This window comes from Schistocerca gregaria, chromosome 1 (assembly GCF_023897955.1).
Source record: "Schistocerca gregaria isolate iqSchGreg1 chromosome 1, iqSchGreg1.2, whole genome shotgun sequence".
NCBI classification, from domain to species: Eukaryota; Metazoa; Arthropoda; class Insecta; order Orthoptera; family Acrididae; genus Schistocerca; species Schistocerca gregaria.
Window position 1 is genome coordinate 455,405,575 of NC_064920.1, and position 19,329 is coordinate 455,424,903.

A 19,329-nucleotide genomic window follows, 5' to 3' on the forward strand; every position below is an offset into this window, starting at 1 on the left:
TATAAATCACTTTATATGAAAAATAAAACTAGGTTATGACAATCATATAAATGGTCAACATATTGCCATACTTTTCACTGGTGAAACTGAACTACAATTATAAAATTGACTCATTCCACATCATAGCAAGAGATGACTCATTCCACATCACAGCAAGAGACCACAATTATGATCCATGGAACAGGCAAATAACTGAATTAATCTACACAAGCTCTTAAAGGCCAAGTTTAGGTCAACACAATACTGCTTAATGACTTTTCCCTCTACATTTGACATTATGTAATTTTATGTATACATATATTATTTACACTGGTAACAAAATAACAGAAAAATGTGCGCTCCATTATATGGTACATACCAGGTATCTGCTTAGCCCAGCCAATGATGCCCACAAGCTCACGGTCATAAAGGTCACTAAGGGTGCTTATTGTCCGTAAGTCAGGATCAGATACTGTTGTGTCCGGAGATGCAGACAGCATGTCAGGTTCACAAGCTGATAATGCTTCTAAAATTTTGTTATCTGCCATGGAAGACATAACTGAGATAGGATTAAAAATTGGCAATAAAACTGTAAACAATACCTGAAATATTTATACTTGATTATGCCATTCATGAGACTCAATTCATTACATTACACTTCAATGTTATAAACAGATGTGAAAACTCTGTAAAAGTGAAACAAGAAACAGATGCAGAAATGCCTTACTCTACAATATTTCTTGTTCATATAATATTATCCCAGATTATTAGAAACTGATGTTCTTTTGCATATGATTATTAATACTAAAATTAAAAAAGAGAGCAGATACACATATGTAAATGATCACAGTGATAAGAAATAAAGTACTACTGCTTATTTAAACTTACTTCACTTTTTTGTGTATGGATAATTTCTCTTAAAGTTTTTCAATCCAATATCATGGTATGTGCAGTGCTTCATTCTTGTCAAGCCATTAGTCATTGATGGTATATCTCGTGGGGTAGCTGGGACATTGTAAAAGATGTTCCATGTCCCGGACTTCACCACAGTTTCATTTGTTGTTTGCTTCATCTTTGGAACCCCCATTTAATTAGATTTGTTTAGAGCAGTATTACATCCGTTCTGATGCAATCCACTGTTCTCCAAATCTTCTAGTTTGATTTATTGCCTCTTAGCGTCTCTTGTGAGGCAGCATAATTCATCAAGGGCCCCATTCAGCACAGTACTAAGAAATGTCTTGCAGGACTTAAGCCTGGGACATGGACCATAAGTGGCAAGTATATTCTGCCTTGGAAAAGCAAAGAGCTCTAACAGTTGTTCTTAATACAGTTGGTCGGGCTACCCATTTACTATTTGTTAGTTTCCTCAAGATGATGTTCGTGGCAACAACCTTTTGGTGGGTATTCTCACAGTGATATTTGTATATCAGTGACTTGCCCAGTGTGACACTCTGGTATGTTGGTTTGTCTGTGTGTCCCAAGTTGTTGCCATGCCAGATAATATTCAGCTTTCTTTTTCGTTGTTTTGGTGGAAGAGGGAAGTATTAAATTGTATCTTAAGGTGGTACGGTTACGGGAGTTCTCTTGGTAATTTTCAGACATGGTGTTTAACATGTTTTCCAATTTCCCTTTTAGTTCCTCAAAGCTCTTTCCTCAAGTGGTAATAGGGAGTTCACTGACATATAAGAAATAGCTAGTATGGTCTGGTGTTGGTGTGTAGATCAAATCAAAGAGAGCCCAGGACTCAGTTCCGGGTGAGACCATTCTTTTGTCGATGCCATTTATTGTTATTGTTATTGTTGTTGTTGTGGTGGTGGTGATGGTGGTGGTGGTGTTCAGTTCAAAGACCTGGTTTGATGCAGCTCGCCATGCTACTCTATCCCATGCAAGTCTCTTCATCTCTGAGTAACTATTACAACCTACATCATTCTGAAACTGCTTACTGTATTCATCTCTTGGTCTGCCTCTATGAATTTTACCCCCCCCCCCCCCCCCATGCTTACCTCCATTATTAAATTGGTGACCCCTTGATGCCTCAGAATGTGTCCTACCAACCAATCCCTTCTTCTAGTCAAGTTGTGCCACGAATTCGTCTTCTCACCAATTCTATTCAATACCTCCTTATTAGTCATGTGATCCACTCATCTAATCTTCAGCATTTTCTGTAGCACCACATTTCAAAAGCTCCTATTCACTTCTTGTCTTGCTTACCATCCACATTCATTCCATACAAATACTTTCAGAACGGACTTCCTGACACTTAAATCTACACTTGATGCTAACAAATTTGTCTTCTTTAGAAACACTTTTCTTGCCATTGCCAGACTACACTTTATATCTTCCCTACTCTGCCATCATCAGTTATTTTGCTTTGCTACTTTAAGTATCTCACTTCCTAATCTAATTCCCTCACCTTAAACTGATTTAATTCGACAACGTTCCATTATCCTCATTTTGCTTTTATTGGTGTTCATCTTGTATCCTCCTTTCAAGACACTGTTCACTCTGTTCAAATGACCGTCCAAGTCCTTTTCTGTCTCTGACAGATTTACAATGTCATCAGCAAATCTCAAAGTTTTTATTTCTTCTCCCTGGACTTTAATTTTACACTAAATTTTTCTTTTATTTCCTTTACTGCTTGCTCAATATACAGATTGAATAATATCGGAGATAGGCTACAACCCTGTCTCATTCCCTTCTCAACCACTACTTCCCTTTCATGTCCCTCAACTCTTATAACTGCCATCTGGTTTCCATACAAATTGTAAATAGTCTTTCACTCCCTGTCTTTTACCCCTGCCATCCTTAGAATTCAAAAGAGAGTATTCCAGTCAACCTTGTCAAAAGCTCAACATTGTCAAAAGCTTTTGGCCTTCCTTAAGGTCAGCTTCAACTGATTTTTCCATTCTTCTCTAAAGGATCTATGTTAGTATTTTGCAAACGTAACTTATTAAACTGATAGTCTGATAATTTTCACACCTGTCAGCAACTGTGTTCTTTGGAATCAGAATTATTATACTCTTCTTGAAATCTGAGGGTATTTTTCCTGTCTCATACATCTTGCTCACCAGATGGAAAATTTTTGTCATGGCTGGCTCTCCCAAGGCTATCAGTATCTCTAACAGAGTGTTATCTACTCCCGGGGCCTTGTTTCAACTTAAGTCTTTCAGTGCTTTGTCAAATTCCACATGCGTTATCATACCTCCCTTTTAATCTTCATCAACATTCTCTTCCATTGCCATTTATTATAGAATAAGAAAGTAATCTAAAAGTTGTTCACTTCTGTGGCTTGTACTGAAAGTATTCCATGTTTTTAATATTTCATGACACTGCACACTAAAGTCAATTATTTTATGAGTTTTTTACTATAAAATGTATATTTTGAGGGCACAAATAACTTGAGAATTCATTTTCTTCACAGGATGTAATATTTCACTACTGAGACAAGAATCTCTCAATATGTTTACTGTAAAGTTAAATGCCATTCACAATCAAAAGTAATCAGCACACACGTAAGATAACACCCAGCTTGAACCTGATAATGATTATGAACTTACAAACCTTCAAGTGTTGGTGCTGGTTTCCCAGGTTGCATAGAGAAGTGTTGAGGTTGAGTACTTGGGAACAATGTGTCTGGATTTCGACGGTATTTCTGCCGCCCACCTCGCACTCTATCTAAACGCACACCTTCCTTCAGCATACCCATTCGCAAGCACTTCTGGAACCTACAGGCTTGACATGCTTTACGTCGACGCTTGTTTATTTCACAGTCATTTGATGCAGGGCAGGTGTACTCAATGTTACCTGAAATAGTGAATTTGTAATATTAATCTGAATATGAATCCATTTGCTTACATTACACAATAGTACAACATCAAAACAAGACAAATAAGCTCTTTAGTATAAATAATATTATTCTACAGTATAAAGGGTGCCAACATCATTCATTCAAAAGTGAATTTGATAAGAAATGGAGGAACACTAGTTTCATACATGTATCCAACATACCCTATTTTTATGTCAGATGCCCACACAATTAACAATATTTTCTTTTACTGAAACTTGAATTTTTCTCAACAGTCTTTGAAAAAGTCTTCAGATCCTCAAACATGGAAACTGAGTAAGGACTACATCTTAATGGAACATACTTGAAGCACCTTCATTTCCACAGAAACACTGTCATGCTTCTAGTGTAGATGAACTCCAACAATGAATGAGCAAGTTTCAGAGTAGATCTGAGAATTAACTGTAATGAACAAAGACATCAAGAAAAAAGCAGTGTAAATTAATAATGAAGTCACAGAACTAATTCACTATTTTTTGTATTTATAGTACTCAAAGAAAATAATTGGATGGACAGTAAACAAAATATAGGGAAGAGTATTCTGGTCTAGAGTACACTGATCAACTAAGCAAAGCTTCCCAACATGAGCTTCTTAAGTGTCTCCAAACTAAAATTTACAACAGTGTTTATTACCAAAAAACTTAGTATTGTTCAGTGACCAATGGAAAATTGCACAGTGTGAACAACTAGGAAACAGGAAAACAAAGAAATGGATCAACTGACTAGAGTGTAATATGTAATTATGAGAAATTGATATTGAGGTATTCGTGGCAAGTAGTATGCGGAATGAACTGCAAATGGTCCAAGGAAGTTCTTTTTTGGATTCCAAGAGACAAGAAACCAAGACATCAATGAGATGGAAGGTTACTGGTTTCATTAAAAAAACATGCAGAAGTATTGCTGCATTAAGCTGCAGATTGTATTGCATGGAAAACTGTAGAGACAGTTTTCAAACAGCAGTGAGTGTCAAATGACTGATGATAATGAAATTTAACTTTAGTATCTCCACTAGCAGACATCCCAATAGAAGCACAATAGCTCAGAAACCTGCCATGGAGGGTCAACACTTCACATCATATGAGTAGAACCACTGGCAGAGGAGCTTACTTGCAAGAGAACAAGCCAGTGCTCCTGTAGAATTCATTCATCCTGAACCTAACCATGCACTTATGTCGAGAGTTGCTGTTTGCTCAGCCATTAGCTGCCCATATCAGCCACATGCAGAGTATGTGTTTGGATGCTCTGAAGCCCATGGTTCAGTTACCACAGAGAGTTTATTTGACTCAAGGGGCTCTGTTCCCCAGTTGTTAACAAGTCATTCATGGCCTGTGTAGTACCTGTGCCAACTGCATTAAGTACTGGCATTTCACACACACTGCAGATAATAAAGTTACAAATGATTTCAAATTACAAGTTTTGCATAACATTTCTAGATCTTTCCTTCTTTCCACCCTGAATTTTTCTAAGAATTAATACTAGAAGCATCTCAAATTATTGTTTCCTACCCTTCACTGACTGATAGCAGTACACATTTCATTTTTTTTAGACTCCCATGAAGATTTCTTGCAATTATTTGAAGTATACTGCTGGTCTGTAACAATCCCTTCCATGAACCATGGTCCTTGCTGAGACGGAGTGGCTCATGTGCCTCAATAATACAGGCAGCTCTACCTTAATTGCAACCAAAATGGAGGGTTATCTGTGGAGCAACCAGACTAACACATGATTCCAGAAGAGAGGCAGTGACCTTTTCAGTAGCTGCTGGGACAACAGTCTCTGTAATAGACTGATGTGGTCTTGTAACATTAGCCAACAAGGTCTTGCTATGTTGGTAAGGTGAAAGCAAGGGGAAACTACACCAGTTGCATTTTCTGAAGACACATAGCTCTATTGTACAAAGCAATCATAATGACTTCTCTTGGGCAAAATATTGCAAAGGTAAAATAATCTCATATTCAGATTTCAGAGTGGCAATTACTCAGAAGGATACTCTCAGAAGGAGAAACAAAAGTGGCATTTTGTGGGCCATAGCATGGGATGTTAGATCCATTAATCAGATAGGCGGGTTAGGGAATTTAAAAATAGAAATGGATAGGTTGAAGTTACATATTTTGGGAATCAGCGAAGTGTGGTGGCAGGAAGAACACAACGTCAGGTCAATACAGGGTTTTCAACACAAAATCAAATGCACTTAATGCAGAAATGGGCCTAATAATGAATAAGAAAATAAGAATGAAGGTTAGCTACTATTAACAGTACAGAGAATGCATTGTCATAGTCAAGACAGACACAAACTGAACCCCCGCCCCAGTAGTAGAAGTCTATATGCCTAATAGCTCTGCAGATGATGAAGAGATTGAAAGAATGTATGATGAGATGAAGGAAATTACTTAGATAGTTAAGGGAAACAGAAAAATTTAACTGTCATGGGTAGCTGGAATTCAGTAATAGGGAAAGGAAGAGGTGGAAAATAGTAGGGAAACATGCAATGTGGGAAAGAGGAAGATGTCTGCTAGAATTTTGCAAAGAACATAACTTAATAATCACCAATATTTGGCTTAAGAATCATGAAAGAAGGGTCTATATGGGGTAGAACCCAAGTAACACAGGAAGGTTTCAGAATGATTATACAATCTTAAGATGACAATTTCATAACCAGATTTTAAACTTTAAGACACTTCCAAGGGTAGCTGAGGATTCTGACCACAATTTACTGGTTATGAATTGCAAACAACAATTGAAGAAATCACAAAGGTAACATTGGACTAAAACAGGGGAAAGGAATTTCGTAGAAGACAAATGGGTAGCTTTGAGAGAAGAAATAGGAAAGGCAGCAGGAGATCATACAGGTAAATGATGAAAGGATAAAATATAAAAATGGAGCAAATGAAGTAGGTGAGAGGGGACTCAAGACATTTAAAAAATGAAATTGATTGGAAATGCAAAATGGCTAAACAGAAATGGCTAGAGGACAAATGGAAGACTGTAGAAACATACATAAGTTGGGGAAAGATAGATGCCACCTGTAGGAAAAGTAGTTGTATGAATATAAACAGCTTAGATGGAAACCCAGTACTAGGCAAAGAAGGGAAAGACAAAAAGTAGAAGGAGTAAAAACAAGGGCTATGCCAGGGAAATGAGCTTGAGGGTAATATTATTGAGAGAGCAGAGTAAGTAGATGAAGATGAGTTGGGAATTATAACATTGTGAGAAGACTTTCACAAACCTCTGAAAGACGTAAGAAAAAACAAGACCCCTGGAGTAGAATTTTTGAGATCCCTGGAAAAGCCATGAGAGAACTACTCCACATGGTGCACAAGATACACTGTATAAAGTAGGGGAAATACCTACATACTTCAAGAAGAATATAATAATTCCAAAGAAGGCATGTGCTGAAGTGTAGGCCAGCTTGGGGTCAGGAAATGTAGGAACATGCGAGGCAAGTAACACAATCTTTGAAGTTCTGAAGGTAGCAGAAATAAAACACAGAGTGAAAGATTACTTAAAACTTGTACAGAAATCAAACTGCAGTTATAGGAGTGAAGAACATGAAAGGGAAGCAGTATTTGAGAAGAGAGTGGGGCAGGGTTGTAGCCTATGCCCTATTTTACTCAATCTGTACATTGAGCAAGCTGCAAAGGAAATGAAGGAGAAATTTGGAAATTAAAATTTGGGGAAAAATAAATGAAATCTTTGAAGTTTGGTCTCGGGAAAGTGAAAAATGAGCTTCAGTTTAATAGGGTGCAGGACAAACACTGGACAAAGAGAGTGATAGCAACAACCAATATTATAGATCTAAACTGCTGCAAGTGTGATGGGAAAGAACCAGAGCTCCAGGTACTAATAGAAAGCACTATAGGCCCTCTGCTCTTCGTTATCTATATAAATGGTTTAGGAGACAATCTGAGCAGCCGTGTTAGGTTGTTTGCAGATGATGCTGTCATTTATTGTCTAGCAGGTTCACCTGAAGATCAAAACAGATTGCAAAACGATTCAGAAAAGATACACACATGGTGCAAAAATTGGCAATTGACCCTAAATAATGAAAAGTGTGAGATCATCCACATGCGGACTAAAATTAAAACATTAAACTTTAGTTACACAACAAATCAGTCAAATCTAAAGGCCATACATTCAACTAGATATCTAGGAATTACAATTATGAACAACTTAAATTGGAAAGAATGCACAGAAAATGTTGCGGGGAAGGTGAACCAAGTTTGGTCTCGGGAAAGTGCAAAATGGGCTTCAGTTTAATAGGGTGCAGGACAAACACTGGACAAAGAGTGTGATAGCAACAACCAATATTATAGATCTAAACTGCTGCAAGTGTGATGGGAAAGAACCAGAGCTCCAGGTACTAATAGAAAGCATTATAGGCCCTCTGCTCTTCGTTATCTATATAAATGGTTTAGGAGACAATCTGAGCAGCCGTGTTAGGTTGTTTGCAGATGATGCCGTCATTTATTGTCTAGCAGGTTCACCTGAAGATCAAAACAGATTGCAAAACGATTCAGAAAAGATACACACATGGTGCAAAAATTGGCAATTGACCCTAAATAATGAAAAGTGTGAGGTCATCCACATGCGGACTAAAATTAAAACATTAAACTTTAGTTACACAACAAATCAGTCAAATCTAAAGGCCATAAATTCAACTAGATATCTAGGAATTACAATTATGAACAACTTAAATTGGAAAGAATGCACAGAAAATGTTGCGGGGAAGGTGAAGCAAATACTGCGTCTTGCTGATAGAACGCTTAAAAGATGCACTGTATCTACTAAAGAGACTGCCTAAACTATGACTGTCTGTTGCCTTTTGGAGCACCTGTGCAGTGTTGGATCCTTACCATATAGGATTAATAGAGTACATTGAGAAAGTTCAAAGAAGAGCAGCACATTTTGTATTATCAAGAAATAGGGGAGAGTGTGTCACTGGCATGATACAGGATTTGGAGTGGCCATCATTAAAGCAAAGGCATTTTTCATTGTGACAGAATCTTCTCATGAAATTTCGATCACCAACTTTCTCCTCCAAATGCAAAAGTATTTTTTTGATGCCAACCTACACAGGAAGAAATGATCATCATAATAAAATAAGGGGAATCAGAGCTCACATGGACATATATAGGTGTTAGCTTTTTCCACCTGCTGTTTGAGATTGGAATAACAAGAATTATTGAGAAGGTGGTTTGATAAAACCTCTGCCAGGCACTTAAGTTAACATTTGCAGAGTATCCAGAAGTAGATGTAGATGTAGAACTCAAATCGTTGTAGGCACTGAAAGCTGGCTAAAGCTGGAAATAAGCTTACCTGAAATTTTTACAAATGAAGGAACCATGTGCAGAAAGGATAGATTAAATACTGTTGTTGGTGGACTGTTTATTGTTGTCAGAAATAGTTTACCATCCAGTGAAATTGTGGTAGACAGTTCTCCTGTGTGGGGCGAGGTTTTACTTGACAATAGGAATAAATTTATAATTGGTTTCTTTTACTGACCCCCAACTCAGATGATACAGTCGCTGAACATTTCAAAGAAAACTTGAGTCTCATTTCAAATAGGCACCCCAGTCATACAATTATTGTTTGTGGTGACTTCAATCTACTCTCGATAGGTTGGTGAAAATTTATGTTTAAAGTCAGTGGTAGACGTAAAATGTCATCCAAAATATTACTGAATACCTACTCAGAAAACCAAATGGAACAATTAGTTCCGCAGCCCACTCAAAGTGTAAATGGCTGTGAAAACATACTTGAGCTCTTAGCAACAAATATCCTGACCAAATAGGGAACATCATGATAGATACAAGGATTGGTGACCACAAGGTTGATATGGCGAACCTGAGTACCATAACGTCCAAACCCACCAAAAATAAACACAAAGTACAGTAGAATCCCTGGTCTCGGCAGAGGAGGCAACAGAATGTTCTGCCAACGCCTACATGGGCTGACAAGGTTAAGTGGGTCTCTCTTAGAGTGGTAAAGGCCTGTTTAACAAATAAAATGTAAACTAAGTCAGCTGCCGGGACATTGTCTCCTAACACCAGGGGTAACATGTCGGGGAGATTATGAGTCTGTCACAGTGTGGCTATATTGGGGCAGTCACCAAAATGTGAACACCGTCAGACAGGAGCTATACTGACAGTGGGATGTTTCCTCACTATGGAGGAATTGACCATGAGTCAGCCTAGTATGGCCGATGTGAAGCCAGAAAAGGCCAGTAGAGTCCTCGTGAGAAACCTCATGAAGGACCTCAACAGATTCATAGTCTCGTTTATCACCTGTAGTTCATTGAAGTTAGAGTGAGCCATTCCATGGGCACCTAAAACTTGAAAGTGTAATACTGATCAAAGTTCTGTTTCCATAATACCAATCTCAAGAATTAAGTGGCCAGGCTATCAGTGAGTTCATTCCCTGGGATCCCAATATGGCCTGGTTCAAATGGCTCTGAGCACTATGGGACTCAACTGCTGTGGTCATTAGTCCCCTAGAACTTAGAACTACTGAAACCTAACTAACCTAAGGACATCACATACATCCATGCCCGAGGCAGGATTCGAACCTGCGACCGTAGCAGTCACACGGTTCCGGACTACGCACCTAGAACCGCGAGACCACCGTGGCCGGCGCAATGTGGCCTGGAGTCCAGACAAAGGTCACCGAGCATCCACACTGTTCAGGGCATACAGGGAATCGTGGATAGCAATGCAAGGAGTGATAGAATGGTTAAAGAGGTGGTATCACAGAAAATCAGCTCAATTTTAGAAAGCCCCATGAAGGATTGTAATGTACTTGAAGCTATGAAATCTCTCAGCATTGGAGGAACTAAAACCTGACAAACTGCAGACATCTTGGCGTAAGCTTTGGCTGGATGTTATGACAAGAAATGAGCAGATTGAAGGTGAGCAAAATACTGACATGCAAGAACTCATTAAAGATCTACAAACTGTACAATTGAATGTCCCTGCCAGTGAGGTTGAGGAGTGGATTGCCCAATGTGACAAAGACTGTAAAAACAGCGAAGAGCTCAAGGACTGTTGCTGCTGTTTTGTAAAAGAATGGTGAAGAAACTGTGAACAAGGACTCAGACAGTGATGATGATGAACTCCACACCCAGATTTCATACATCGATACCAAGAGCACTTTTGATATTGCCCTACAGCACATCGAACAGAACGAACCTATAACACTTATGGACATTTTGTGGATCAAGACATGGAAGAATAGTGCAGCTAAGTTTAAAATTTCATTTGCTACACAAAAATCTATACCTGACTTACTTCCTATGTAATTTTTTACTAGTGTATAGGCTACCTTCAATTTTTATAGTACAACACATATGTACTGTACACACAGTACAGTACATATATACTGTGCAGTATTGCTCTTTTTCAATATGTAATAATAACAACAGCTTTTATGATGCTTATTGCAATGCTTTATACATGGACATACAGTATCACCTTCTAGTTCAGAGATTGTTTATTTTAATGTAAATCTGTATCTTTCTGTGCATTCTGATAATCTGACCTTTTTTGCAATCTGATCCATGCCTCAATCTCAAAGCTCATGGATTAGAGAGAGAGAGGCCAAATTTAATAGAACACAAAATCCCCAAATTTGGTGAAGTTTTACTGAAGCTCAAAATGTAGCACAAATTTTAATGTGAGAGGCATTTAATCATTTCCACAATGAAACTCTGTCTTGAAATCTGGTAGAAAACCCAAAGATATTCTGGTTGTATGTAAATTACATCAGTGGCTATACCCAATTAATATCTTCACTGCACAATAACAATTGTGATGTTATTGATGACACTTCCACTAAGGCACAGTTACTATACATGATTTTTTGAAATTCCTTCCCAAAAGAAGACAAAATAAATATTCCAGAATTCAAATCAAGAACAACTGCCAACATGAGTAACTTAGAAGTAGATATCCTCAGTGTAGCGAAGCAGCTTACATCACTTAATAAAGGCGTGGCCTCTGGACCAGATTGCAAAACACTCAGGTTCCTTTCAGAGTATGCTGATACAATAGCTCCATACTTGGCAATCGCATAAAACCACTTGCTAGTGGAAAGATCTGTACTCAGAGACTGGAAAGTTGCATGAAGCAGACCAATACCCCAGAAAGGAAATAGTAGTAATCTGCTGAATTACACATCCATATCACTAATGTTAGTTTGCAGTAGGATTTTGGAACATATAATGTGCTCAAACATGATAAATTACCTCAAAGAAAATGATTTATTGACAAACAGCCAGCACGAATTCAGAAAATATCATTCTTGTGAAACACAACTAGCTTCTTATTCTCATAAAGTATGTGTACAATCAACAGGAGAAATCAAATTGAATCCACATTTTTAGATTTCCAGAAGGCTTTTGACACCATTTACTTCTAATCAAATAGCGTGCCTATGGAGTATCATTTCTGTTGTGGGACTGGATTCATGATTTCCAGTCAGAAAAGTCACAGTACATAGTAATCAATGGAAAATCATCAAGTAAAATGGAAGTAATATCTGGCGGTCTATAATGAAGTATTACAGGCTCTCTGCTTTCCTGATCTACATAACAGTTTAGGAGACAATCTGAACAGTCCCTTCAGATTGTTTGCAGATGATGCTGTCATTTACCATCTTGTAAAGTCATCAGATGATCAAACTGAACTGCAGAATGATTTAGACATGATATCTGTATGGTATAAAAGTGGAAATTGACTCTAAATAATGATAAGTGTAACGTCATTCCCCTGAGCACTAAAAGGAATCCACTAACTTTTCATTTAGTGATAACAAATCTAAGGGCTGTAAACTGAACAAAATACTTAGGGCTTGCAATAATGAATTATTTAAATTGGAATGAGTGCATTGAAAATGCTGTGGCAAAAGCAACGCAAAGACAGTGATTTATTGGCAGAGTACTTTGAAAATGTAACAGGTCTACTAAAGAGCAGGCTTAAACTATGCTTGTCCCCATTCTTTTGGAGTACTGCTGTGTAGTATGGTATCTGCATCAGATAGGATTGACAGAGAAATCATAAAAGCTCAAAAACGGACATTTAATTTTGTATTATTGTAAAGTAAGAGAGAGAATGCCATGGACATGATATATAGATTGGGGTGGCAGTCATTAAAACAAATGCATTTTTTGGTGCAGCAGGAACTTCTCATGAAATTTCAATAACCATATTTCTCCTCAGAGTGCGAAAATATTTTATTGGCACCCACCTACATAAGGAGAAATGATCATCATAATAAAATAAGAAAAATCAGGGCTCATACAGAAAGACTTAAGTGTTTGTTTTTCCCATGTGCTGTTTGAGAGTGGAATATTAGAGATATGTGTTGTAGGTTGTTCGATGAATCCTCTGCCAGAGGCTTAACTGTGAACTGCAGAGTAATCATGTAGATGCAGATGTAGATGCTAATGACATTCTGTCATGGACAGTAAAGGACTTGAAAGAGCAACTGAACAGATTTGATAGCGTCTTGAAAAGAGATTATATGATGAATATTAACAAAAATAAAAGAATTGCAGTGGAATATACTCAAATTAAATCAGGTGATGTTGGGGGAATTATATGAGGAAATGGGAAACTGAAGGTATTAAATAAGGTTTGGTGTCTGGGCAGCAAAATAAATGTTGTCAGAATACAGAGGATATAAAATGTAGACCAGCTACAGCAATATAAACATTTCTTAAAATGAAAAAAATCTGTTAACATCAAATATAAATTTAGATGTTATGAAGTCTTTTCTAAAAGTTTTTTTTGTCTAGGGTGTTGCCCTGTACAGAAGTAAAACTAGGATGATAAGAAACTCAAACAAGAAAGAATAGAAGCCATTGAAAAGTGGTGCTACAGAAGAATGCTGAAGAACAGATGGATAGATTATATAACCAATGAGAATGGACCAAAGCAAATTGGGGAAAAGAGAAATTTATAGCACAACTTGATTAAAAGAAGGGATTGGTTCACAGGACACATACTGATGCAACAAGGAATTGTTAGTTTGGTAATGGAAGGAAGTGCTGGGTTAAGGGCAGGAGGGGGGGGGGGGGGGGGGGGGGAATTGTAGAGGTAAATGTAGGTATGATTATAGTAAGTAGATTCAAAGTGATGTAGGCTGCAGTAGTTACTCGTAGATGAAAGGCTTGCACTGCCTGGACTAGTGTGGAGAACTGCATCAAACCAGTCTGTAGACTCAAGACTAAAACAACAACAACAACTTTCTTATAGTTTTAGGTTAAAAAAGGTAGTCACGTCAACTGTTTTGAAATTATTACAGTTTTTCCTATAGATGGCACCACCTCTCTTCTTCATATTGTTTCAGTTCTGCTGGGTTCAGTTTAATGCTCTTTTCCTTAGTTATCAACATTACAATGAACTATATTTGCCCAAATTTACCTTTATACAAATGAATAAACATGAGGGATGTAGAACCAGATATACAGGGTGTTTCATAATTCATGTTGCACACTTGTAGAGGTTATGGAGGGGACTCAATAGGTCACATTTTAAACACAAACCCATGTTTGAAAATGGTTTGTTTCCATATTACAATGAACTCAAGAGCTACTTTATCATACACTAGATGTTTCTTAAGTAGTTTGCCTGTTATGGTAGGCTACTCACATCCATGGATGGTATGATGACATGATGTCATGTGATGTCCTCTGTTTGCATCTGCCTTGTTTTCATTCTTCCTCTGATGTGTCAGTTAACATTACGATGATTAGTACTGCAATTACAAGATGCCCAAGTATGCTTTCACAGAGTACACAAATATAGTGTTAATTTATGGTGAAGCTCACAGTAATGGAAGAGAAGCACAACACCTTTACCACAAGTACTTTCCAAATTGTGTGACTCAATCTCATCCGATGTTTGCCAGAGCAGAACAATGGCTGTGGAAAAGTGATAGAGCAGACTGATAACCCACAAAGGTGGCACAATGCCATATTGGAAGAGAAAGTGCTTCAACAAGTTGAATGGAAGCCATTGATGATCACTCAAGCCATTGCACATCACTTATATGTGTCTCACTTGTCTGTCTAGTGTGTTATGCATTAACAGGAACTCCACTTGTATCACCTCAAAAGATACACACCATGCACCTGGCAGATTTTGCATCATATGTCAATTCTGTACTTGGATTTTAAACAACAGTGTGGATTTTCCTCAAGTTCCAAGGCAAATTTTGGTCACCAATGAAGCACATTTCAACAGGGAAGATGTTTTGAACACTCAAAACAGCCACATTTGGGACGGTCGCGTGATTGGGCTGTGCATCCTTCTTCCCCACCTAATGGGTGGCAGGTACTTGATATTCCTGCAACAAGAGCTGGTAGAGTTCTTGCAAGATATGCCATTGGACATTCAACATGAACTGTGGTTCCAGCGTGATGGCATGGCAATGCATTTTGCAATTTGTGTCCGAAACCATTTGAGCATAGCCTCGGGGACAAATGGATCGGTTCAGGTAGACCACTTGCTTGATCAAGCGAATCTCCACAGTTAACACCTTTGGACTTTTTCTTGTGGGGCCACATGAAGCATCTTGTTTATGAGACCCCTGTTCAGTCAGAGGAAGACCTGTTTGTATGGATCATGCCTGTGAAAGAAGTGATTAACCATACACCAAACATGTTGGACACAATTTATGCAAACTTACTGCACAGATACAATGTGTGCACCAAACTTAGTGATCATCATATCAAACAGCTGTTGTAAGATCACGGTAAATAAGAATGAAATCTGTACAGTTTGCTTTCCTTGTAACATGGAAACAAACCTTTTCAGAACATGGGTTCCTATGTAAAACTTGATCTATTAAGGCCCCTCTACAACCTCTAGAAGTGTGTAACCCTTCCTTTTGTGTCTAGCATACAATACACCATTCATCTGTATAACAGTTATAATTCAATGATATATTACCCTGTTTCAATTTTTGATAACATTTTTCTACTTTGTGTAATTTGCACTTAATAGTAGCTTCTTATTCTGTTTGTCCTATAAATTTTGAAAGATTTAGATGCCATATTGCAATATTATATGATTAGTTCATTGTGTATTTTATTATCAGGTTTGCTTATGAGCATTTTACTAAGTAAGCATACAGTCATGGCACATAATACTGCAGTCCAGTACTATGCTTTCACAACTAGCAACAGATGGTGGTTCTGAATTTCAAATTTGATTTTTGTATTTAAGTCACAGCTCTGTAGCATAAATGGTAAAATATTTTTTTATATAATTTATTTAGTCCTTTGTGTTTATAGAAGTTGACTTTTATAAGTCACAAGTCTGTTAGATCTTGTACTCCACATTTTCTTATCTTTTTGTCTCATTACATCTACTCTAATTTTTGTATTCCAGTCTTTGTCTGCCCTTACCATTTTCCCCTCTACTCTCCCTTCTACCACTATTCCCACATGTTGTAGCAGATGTCACACTAACCTGTCCCTTCTTCTGGCAAGGGTTTTCCACAGAGTCCTTCTGTTATTTTGTTACCAAATCACTAAGAGTATGTTCACTAATTAGCCAGTCTCAAAAATTTAATATGATGATATATGATTAAAGAGATAAATTTTCTTTGTGTCCCTTTCAATATCTATCCATTCATGATTTTATATAGAATGTTGCAATAAGATATAACTTGATGGTTCAATTCTAAATTCTCTAGCTATTGTTGAAGTAAATTCACAATATTTATTTCTCTACCATTCTCACATATTAAGCTTTATGCGAATCAAAATGATGCCCTTGGTTTTTAAAAATTTTTATTTATAACAGTCAATAATGATTACCAGTATCTATACACCTAAATGGTGTGTCATTGCTTCTATCTCCAATGTTCATTTTAAATTGTAATTGTATAATAAAGGATAGTTAATTAAACAAATATATTCCATCACACTATAGGAGGACACAGGTACATATGTGCAAAGAAATGCTGTTCACAGCACATTTGTAAATTAAGTGCTTTTATGAAGAATGATAGCTGGTTTTTCATTCTTCCTGCAAAAACATGTTTTCAGTAAAATTACACCAAATATACTAGCGAGCTGAAATATTTTAGGGCCAAAAATTTCATCTCTAGCAATCATGATTTTCCCACACTAAAGATTACCTTTAATCCCAGAACTATCTTCTTGGTCATCATGTACGCTCAAGAAAATTCCTACTTCAAAGTGTTAATTATTATGCTTTCTTATCTTGAACATAATTCACTCATGGATTACCATAATATTGTACTTAATTGCACCCATACACAAAGGTAGATTATTACTTTATACATAAGAACTCCGAAAATAATTAACTACAAATTTGTATGCTATATTGAGATAATAAATCATCATTATGCCTCCACAATACTTTTCTTAAAATATGATGGCTGACTCTAAAAAATGATTGATCAGAAACAGTCATGCAAGAAACATCACTTACATACTCCATAACAAAAATTATTGTATGTTATTAACAACTAATCATCCTCATAAATCACAAGAATCATTCTACCTAAGTTCACATGTACCTCAGTTCTTAAGTTACAGATTGTTATGATGGATTTAATTCAGATCTAAAAATTGGGTTAATGCTTCACAAAATAATGTTAAATTTAATAAAAATTATAACCTTGAATTGTTCTCTTGAAGAAAGCCTTGCACGCCTCACAAGAGGCAACACCGTAGTGGAACCCTGATGCTGTATCTCCACAAACTAAGCACAGTCTTCTTGGAAGATCCTCCTCCTTCATGCCCTCCTGTGAAAAATAATCAGCATAATAATGCCCAAAATACAAGTTACAGTTCATACTTTTCCCCTCTACTTAATAACTTGCACCATCTAAAAGAGTAGGTAAGGCTTTTTACTATTTCCTTCTCAAAATGGAGAAACTATAATGAGTAAGGATAAAAAATGTTGTGTGTACAAATAATATAAACTTTAATGTTTTTACAAATGACTACTTCACATGATAGCAAAGTTCTTTTTTTACACTCATATCACTTGTCCCACCCTTCTTCTCCATTTATCTCTCTTCCGCATCTCCCATCATATTTACTCTCTTATACCCCTCATCGTTTGCTTACTTATATTCTTTCCTTCTCTTACACTATCCTTCCCTGCCTTTCTGTGTAAATCTTCAAGTAATCTTTTATCTCTCCAAATTTTCCAAGTCTTCCTTCTTTTAAATCACATGTATTCAGAATCTCAATGAAGGAGAATTATTTCCTCAGACTTCTGAATACCATATCTTGTCACTTTTTTCCTTCTTTCCTCTCACTTTCGCATCTACATATGGCTTCCTTCTGGAATACTTGAGATCTGATTTCCCTCACATTGCTGTTACTCATATTCTTTTTGCTCAGAAATAAGAGACTGGTAGTTTCTAGATTTAATGTTTATTTTTGAGCATACTCATTGGTCATCTCAATGGGCAGTTTTATTACATCATTGCGTTGGTGACACATTTTAGGTTTTACAGTCCATTTACAACTATATCTCTTATAGCCTCTGATACTTAAAATAAATAATATCAGTTAAAAAACACACAGTAGAAAATAACAGAAAACTTCACAAAAACTTTGAACCATACAATTGTAGCTGTCTGATGTTTCATAGCATAAAGCACTATATTGTCCAGGGATATCTAAAACACTTAGCAGTTTATGTTTCGCAGAAAGTTTTGCTGCAACACTGTTGTGGCAACTCCATGCCAATGAGACAGCAGTGTGTGTGTGTGTGTGTGTGTGTGTGTGTGTGTGTGTGTGTGAGAGAGAGAGAGAGAGAGAGAGAGAGAGAGAGAGAGAGAGAGAGAGAGGGGGGGGGGAGAAGAGAGTACATATTATTTAACCACTGATGGCACTATCTTAAAATTAATCACATTTTCAAAGTGTAATGATCCGGTAAAAGCGTTACCAATAGTCACAATCTTTTACATGAATAGTGGATGCAAAATGCTAGAAAGTGACATGAATGGAAGCTACCATAATAGAGAAAAAGAGTGTGGTGTGCAAAAATCAATGATTATTTCTTTTCAGAACATGTGACAGGGTATAAACAAGATGACACCTGTTGGAAGGAAGGTGCTGAGTACTTATAGTGTATTAAACTGAACAACAATCACATAAGAAAAAGTTCATTACTATTGCTCATTTAATGCAGACACACAGATTACATTTTCATAATCATGAGGTTAATCAGAAACATCATGGCAGCTGGTTCTTATACTCTGTCAAACACAAAACCATCATCTAGGATATAGGTATCCACAGAAACCATCTGTAATGCAAACATCTAATACACTGTAGCAGAGCACTGTCAAAACCATGGAGCTATGTTACAACAACTTCATGTTCTTAAAAATCTTTAATGTGGCTGAAGGAGGGGTAGGAGGGAAAATATAAATCATGACACTAATCAAATTCTTATTCAAATCCTATGGGACAAATAAGTTGGTGTCAAACACCAACACTAACATTACACACTTGC

At 37.0% G+C, this 19,329-nt stretch overlaps 1 protein-coding gene across 4 annotated transcripts in view; it reads right to left on the minus strand.

The window, feature by feature from the left end:
* Positions 1-19,329, minus strand: part of LOC126352328 (steroid hormone receptor ERR1) — a 361,140-nt gene that overhangs the window by 45,146 nt on the left and 296,665 nt on the right. For all 4 annotated transcript variants that reach the window (XM_050002679.1, XM_050002678.1, XM_050002681.1 and 1 more), the window contains 3 exons: positions 17,473-17,599; positions 3,541-3,783; positions 359-520 (listed from right to left, as the gene is read on the minus strand). In XM_050002679.1, coding sequence (XP_049858636.1) covers positions 359-520; positions 3,541-3,783; positions 17,473-17,599 — 532 coding nt within the window. The remainder of the gene's footprint in view (positions 1-358; positions 521-3,540; positions 3,784-17,472; positions 17,600-19,329) is intronic.